Source organism: Hyperoodon ampullatus (assembly GCF_949752795.1).
Source record: "Hyperoodon ampullatus genome assembly, chromosome: 2".
NCBI lineage: Eukaryota > Metazoa > Chordata > Mammalia > Artiodactyla > Ziphiidae > Hyperoodon > Hyperoodon ampullatus.
In genome coordinates this window covers 128,492,117-128,499,725 of record NC_136915.1, presented here as the reverse complement: position 1 = coordinate 128,499,725, position 7,609 = coordinate 128,492,117, and the positions used below count along the sequence as shown (strand labels likewise).

Below are 7,609 nucleotides of genomic sequence, written 5' to 3'. Positions count from 1 at the left end.
AATAATGAATTGTGTTTAAATCCTTATTATGGGGCTTGGGGCTTATGCTGACAGAGTGGAGCCAGCAGCGCCAGGATGGTGCTTCTGGAGAGAGAACAGTTCCTGACGGAGCTGACCAGGCTCTTCCAGAAGTGCCAGTTGTCGGGCAGCATGTGCATCACCCTGAAGAAGTATGATGGTCGGACTAAACCCATTCCAAGGAAGGGTTCTGTGGAGGGCTTTGAGCCCTCAGAAAACAAGTGTCTGTTAAGAGCTACTGATGGGAAAAAGAAGATCAGCACTGTGGTGAGCTCCAAAGAAGTGAATATGTTTCAGATGGCTTGTTCAAACCTATTGAGAGCTAGCATGGATGGGCTGAAGAAGAGGGACAAAAAGAGCAAGACTAAGAAGAGCAAAGCAGTGCAGTGAAGGGCACCAGATTTCCCGCTTTCACCAGCTAACCACTGAATTGCTATTTTTCCTTTGGTTTTTACTTTTGGCCACAAAGCTGGGTTTCTGATTCCCCTACAGTAACTGTTTTCATGTGAGATTAGGGTCATTTTTGGATGGAAGAAGGGCTGTAGTGTCTACAGGGTAGTTACAAGAAGCCGGTTTAATTTAGGTCTGGCTAAGTGGTCTGTGTTGTATGGTTGTACGTTTCTGGATAATAGTTTACAGTCTCTGTCGCCATCTGTGAAGAGCACTGTATCATTAAACCAGTATTTATCAGCCCTGACCATCTTTTATTCCTTTTCCCACCCCATAAAAAGTTTCTGGCAATAGCTCCTCATTTTGGAATGATGTGATTATGAATAGGCTTTAAGCCCTGTCTTATGGGTTACTGGAATTGAAACCTGACAATTTTACAAAAAGTTGTGTTATTTCGTGGGTATTTTTCCCAACTTGCTGTATAATTTTATCATCATAGTTTCTTTAGCAAATTTAAAGAGTTCTCATAGCCAAATGATAGTTTGCTTAACCAAACTAAGGGTAAGCCTATTACAAAATCATCAAGAATAAAGATTCCAAGTTAATGATGATAAAAAAAAATCCTTATTATGGGCCAGGCATTGTTCAATGCACTCTACATGTATTAAGTCCTCATAATCATTTTATCTGTTAAGTATTATTACTCCCATTTTAAGGATGAGGAAATTGGGTCAGAGAAAGGTCAAGAAACTCACCTAACAACTAGCAAGCAGCAAAACCAGGTTTTGAAATCAGGCAGACTGGCGTAGAACCCAGTCTCTTATCCCTTCTACCAGTCTTCTTTTCTTCACTTGGTGAGAACCTACTAGTGCTTGAATTGAAGCTGAGTTACACTTGCTTACTACCCCGCGTGGGAGACACAGTTGTGAACACAGAAATGCGGAGGAGGTTGATCACATAAAAATAGTTAATGGGGAGCGTGGGGGAGCCCGAAGGAGGGAGAGCTTCCAGGGGAGTGCAGTTTGAACTCGGTTTGGAGAAGGAAAAAGTAATTTCATGAGAAAGGATAATTTTTTTTTTTAACAGCAAAATGGGTTTATTCCTGAGCAGCAAAGAATTATAGTTTGGGACGTGCAACTATGACAAACCACATGCAAGTCTGGTAAAACAAAGGAGAGGAAAGTCTTTTATAGAGGAGAAGGGGAAGTTAGGAGGGGTTGTTATGAACAAACATTGTCTGAGTTGTGACAGTCTCTCATTGGCTGAGCTGTTTCGAGAAGAAAATCTTGCTGGTGATAGTAGTGTCACTTCCTGCAGAAGATGCAAGATACCATCTCTTTCTGTTGGGATCTGTATTGACATTGAGTGAGAGCTCCCCCTTGGCCTCCTGACTCCATTTTAGTGAAGTTTCCCTTTATTAATTTGTTGTTTTGTTTGTTTTTTATTCACTTATGGTGAGTAAACATTGATTAAGCATCTCTTGTGTGCCAGGCGCTTCAAAGAGCTGGAGCTACAGCAGCAAACAAGACAAATAAGGGCCCAGCCTCATGCAGCTCTCTCCAGTGAGGGAAGAGAGAAAACAGAGAGAAGCATTATAAGTGGTATGAAGGCCAGGAGGCAGGGTACTGGGACAGAGATGGGGAGATACCTTACCTTGGTGGTCAGGGAGACCTCGCTGAGGAGTGACAATTGAAATGAGTCCATAGGAGAAGAAGCCCGCCCTGCGTAGATCTGGGGGAGAGCTTGTACACTTTGCAGGAAAGTGAGCTATGATGTTTTGATTTCCAGGATTTTTACTGATGCTGCTTCCCTACATGTTTTGACTTTTCTGGTTGGAGCAGGATGTTTTCAGTGGCTCTATTTACAATGGGCACATAATAAAGGTTCACCAAATAATTTATTGGTAGCTACTTTCTTTTAGTCCTTTCTCTAGACCCTGGAGTCTCTAATGAGTCTTGCTTTCATTTATACCCAGTCTTCAGTTATTTCATTTGACCATTTCTTTACCACCCCCACAGAATAATCTGAGCCAGTTTATCTTGAACAATGAACACTGTAACATTAAACCAAATTAAACTTAACTATTATTTTAGATGATTACGTTACATTCAATTAAACTAAAAATAACAACAATGAAAATTATCCATTAGCCACCAGAATAGAGGTAGAAATGACTAGAGGGGTAGGAATACAGACGGTAGAAGTAGGAAGATTCAAGAGAAGATTCCTCAGGAACCATTTCTTCTGTACTCAGCCTGTTTTTGATGTTCCCTCCCATCAATTTCTTCCATTTTATTTTCCGTTCAGGCCTTTACCACCAAGAAGAAAAAGGACACAAAACACAACTTTGTTGTTAACTATTGCTGCATAACAAACCACTTTAAGTTTCAGTGACATAAAACAAGGGTTTATTATTTCCATGGAGATATTGTGGAAATTCCCATGCTTCTGTGGATTGGTTGGAGGTTCCTCTGCTGTTTTCACCTGGGCTCACTCACTCAGCTGGAGGAACCGAAGCTGGAAGTTCTGAGAAGTGCTGCCCTCCACTGTCACCAGGCCCAGCCTTTGGTTCTGGCTATTTGCTGGTGGCTTGGACCACTCACTTTGCCTCTTGTCCTCAGAAAGCTAGGTCAGCTCCTCAAATGGGGGCTTCAGGGCTTCATTCCAAGGGGGTAAAGTGGAAAATGCAAGTCCTCTTGTAGCTCTGGCTCTGGACACCTGCCTAGTGTCATTTCTGCCACATTCTTTGGTAAAGCCCAGATTAAGGCGGTGGCAGAAACAGCACCTCTTGATGGAAAAAACTTCAATTCAGAATCTGTGGCCATATTTCATCAACCACATACTTTTAAAAAGCACACCTAGCCCACTCCTCCACCAACCACATCCTATGCTTTCTGTGATTTATTTTTCACCAATAAATGCATGTTTCTTCACTGTTCACCCTTTCTTCTCTGCCTGCCTTTGGTCTTCTGCCTTCCTGGGCCAGTGGTGATTGTGGCTGGCTCTAGCCTTCCAGCTTCACTCTGTCTCCTGCTGGACTCCAGGGAGAATGGCCTTGTGGCTCTCCACCCTTACTGTAGCCACTTGGTCAGTATGGGTATTTGGGCTGAAATAATTACCTTCTTCCTTGTTAAGTGTGCAGAGGTTTGGTCCTTGCTCTTGTGATCTATACCCCAATACACTCATATACCATAATCCAGAAAGTCTCTCTGCTTTAGAGTAAATATCTGCCAAATATAGTGCTTAACTAAGCTGCATAGATAGATAGATAGATATAGATATTAGCTAATATGTGTGTACAAATATGTACACACATTAGCTAATATATATTATATATACATATATATATACATATATAAATGGTGCCTTATAAAAGCTTGATGTTGTCATGTCAGTACTAGAGAGTGACATATGATAGGTACATAGTAAAATACATATATTTGACTTTATTTCATGAAACAGGTTTCTACTGTATGCTCACAATGGGTCAGCACATTACAGTGCAGTGTGATAAGGGGATACGGTGCTCTAGATAGGTACCTATAGCATCCACTCAAATTTGGAGTCCAGGAATAATTACTGGAGGATGTGATGTTGAAGTAAATATATGGTGAGAAAGAATTAGACCAAGAAGAGAAGGAAAGATATTCTGGGTACAGAAAACAGGATGGAATATTTGAAGAACTAAAATCATTCCAGTGTGGCTGGAACTTTGAGAAGTGAGTGGAACAAGTAAGGAACAGTGCCATATGAGGCTGGATAGGAGGTGAGGGCCTTGAAGGACAGTTAAGAAGAGTGAATTTTATCCTGAGAAGACTGGAAGGGATGGTATAAGCTTCTAAGGTCTGGAGTGCCATGGTTCAGGTTCCATGCTAGAAAGCTCACCCTGCCTAAGAAAGAAAGCTATTGGAAGTTTTTAATATCCTTTATATAAAGGTTAATGTCCTGAAGTTACTAAAGATACTAATCCGATCTAGGTAACTGAAAGATTTTAAGGAAGAGAGTGACAAAGTTAGACTTGTATCCTAGAGGTATGATGTTCTAGAAGAAGCTTCTAAGAGGGCATAAAGAGATGAGAAGCTGGGGGGGATGGAGAAGGTTTGGAATGGAGATGAGAATGCTGCTGGCATCGGGGAGCTCTGTGTGCTTCATTGGAAGGCAGTACATTAGCCAGACTCCAAAAATGGACGAGTTCATGGAAACACTGGACTCTGGCACCACCCCAAACACAGTAGTTCCATTGTTCACCACAGCTCAGGCCTGAGAGGGAGGCAAGGTGCCAACTAACTACTGGGTGGTATCTTTCACAGACCATGCCCCCAAATTGGGGATAATACCCACAGAATATCCCAAAGGTTTTTAGGGAAAACCAAAGATCACTGGGGACATTATTTTATATCCTCTCAGTCCAAAAATACCTGGCTCGTCCACTGTGTGAGGAGGACACCAGTGACCATTTAGAGTGGCCGGACACTCCTCTGTGTCACAGAATATGAGAGTCAGAACTGCAAACACTGTTTGGAGAGCAGGGAGTAGGAGAGTGAGAATGAGAGGGAGACACTGAAGATGTAGCTGAAGGGCCTGGAGCCTGAGGAAGTCAAGCTGGTCTAGGAAGTGGCACATGGAGAAGAACAGAGAAAGAACAGCAGAAAATCATGAAGCAGAGCAGAAAACAGGACCCCCTCTAGATATTACAAGCAGAGATGTTTTACACAAGACATTTTTATAGGATGTTGAAAAGCAGGAAGAGAAAAACAGAGAAGGAGGGGTAACTAAAGGACAAATTTTGCTGCCTGATGCAGAATTCATTCATATCCATATGTGTATCACTTCTTTTTATCATTTAATTTATTGATGTTTGCTGGTGATGAACTCTCTTTTTTTCTTGATCTGAAAATGTGTTTATTTTATCTTCATTCTTTATACATGTTTCTATTCAGCATAGAATTTTAGGTTTGCAATTATTTTCTTTCAATGAATTAATGAAGTCCTTCCATATTCTTTTGGTTTCTATTTTTTGCTAATGAAGTTAACTATCAATCTGACTTTGAAGGTAATCTCTCTCTCTCTCTCTCTCTCTCTCTGGGTATATGTTTTTAAAATATTCTCTTTCTCTTTGATCATCTGCAGTTTTACTCTGATGTGTTTAGCTGTGGTTTTCTTTTTGTTTATCTTCCTTGGAGTTCATTAAGCTTCTTGAATCTGTAGATTGATACGGTTCACCCTTCTGGAGAACTCTCAAACATAATCATTTCAAATACAGCCTCTGCCAATGCTCTCTCTCCTTCTGGAAACTTCTTACTCTTCCCTGAAGTCTCTTATCCTCTCTTCCTTAGTTTCTATATTTCTCTCTCTCTCATTCTATATAATATCTTCTGACCTATCTTCCAGGTCTATCATTTTCTCTTCTGTGTTCAATCTACCCTAAAACCCACTTTACTGAAATGTTAATTTGGGTTATTTTATTTTTTCATGTGTAGAAGCTTTATTTGGTTCTTTTACAAATCTATTATTCCACTTGTTACAGTTTCCTGTTCCCTGAAGATATTTTTAAGCTTGTCAAAATTTTTATACATAATTATCATTAAAAATCTCTTTCTAGCATTTGAGGTCTTTGGGGGCTAGTTTATACTGGTTTTTCTATTGGTTCATGTCACTTTATTTCCTTGTTGTGCTAACTTATCTTTGATTTTGTGCTACATTTTTCCCTTGAAAGTTTATTTGTGAAATTTTCCAGAGGCTGAGGATAAGCATTCTTTCCTCCAGAGAGGCTTCGTATTTGCAAATGCCAAGCACCTGTATACCAAGAATCTGTAACCATTTAAAAGTAAATATATTTTAGTGCCTGATAGTGTTAACTTGAGCTTCAAGTGTTCATAAGGTCACCATTCGTTTTCCAAACTCAAGGTCTCTTTCCCCACTCAACCCCAAACTCCTCCCACTTGAAGGGAAATAGGAAAAGGGAAGCAAAAAAAAAAAAAAAAAAAAAAGGGAAGCAGGTATACTCTGGTTCAGTCTGCCCTTTTGAGTCTCAGCTCAATTTCTCCAGTTTCCAGCCAGATCTGCAAATGCCCCAGGCAAGAGTGAACTGTGGCCTGCCACCTCCCTCTTGTTTCTTGACTTCTTAATTCTGAGCTTTCTTTTCAATAACTTTTTTTTTTTTTTTTCTTTGCAGTATGTGGGCCTCTCACTGTTGTGGCCTCTCCCATTGTGGAGCACAGGCTCCGGACGCACAGGCTCGATGGCCATGGCTCACGGGCCCAGCCGCTCCATGGCATGTGGGATCTTCCTGGACCGGGGCACGAACCCGTGTCCCCTGCATTGGCAGGCAGACTCCCAATCACTGCGCCACCAGGGAAGCCCTTCAATAACTTTAAAGAAATTATCTCTTCAATAATTTTGAAAAAGTTATCTATTCAATAACTTTGAAGTTTTTTTCATACTGTATCATTTTAAGTTGTCTTCAGTAGAAATATAACATAGCATGCCATCATGGAAAATGGAAATTCCCCTAATTATCTTTCTACTCTTTTTCTCATTTCTACTAAGTCTGTGCACAGTCCAATATTAGTCATTGGCCAAGAATTGTTGGGGTTTCCTCAACTGTAACACAAGGTTAATCATCTCTTCCTACCCCACAGAGTAAGTATGAAAGTCAGATAAGATTCTGTAGGTAAAAGTTCCTGTGAACTATTGTGTCATCTAAAGGGAACTAGAAAGGTATGTGAGCAGAGTGATTTGACTGTCTTTTTGTTCCTCCCAGTTCTAAATTCCAAGAGTCTATATTTCTGGATGAATATTTCTCATCTCTGTCCATTGTTTATATAGATCTTCACAACCTTCTCTGCCCATTTATAATACCCAGCACCCTATTTTTTTCTATGTGAATCTACCTATCCTTCAAGATTCGTACAAGTACACCTTCTATACCAGTGGTCCTCATGATGGCTATTAAAATGCATATGTGTGAGTCCCACCCAGACCAGTGTAATCAGAATCTCTGGGGGTGAGGCCCAGATGAGTCACTGTACAGGTTGAGTATCACAGTCTACATATAGCCTTTCCTGACACACTGAAACCCAGTAATCCAGTAATCTCTCCTTCTTAATCCTTTCTCTTATTGACTGTATCATTCATTGGGACAGAGCCCACACTGCCTTGTATGTTAATTATCTTGTTAAATTTGTAAATAATCTGGATT

At 40.6% G+C, this 7,609-nt stretch overlaps 1 protein-coding gene across 1 annotated transcript; it reads left to right on the top strand.

Annotated features, from left to right (window-relative positions):
- Positions 1–75: 75 nt before the first annotated feature.
- On the top strand, positions 76–408 carry LOC307048325 (signal recognition particle 14 kDa protein-like; the record flags this gene model as incomplete). The annotated part of the gene is made up of 1 exon (XM_079697377.1): positions 76–408. One exon carries the CDS (start codon positions 76–78, stop codon positions 406–408), a length of 333 nt encoding a protein of 110 aa, XP_079553503.1.
- Positions 409–7,609: the final 7,201 nt, after the last annotated feature.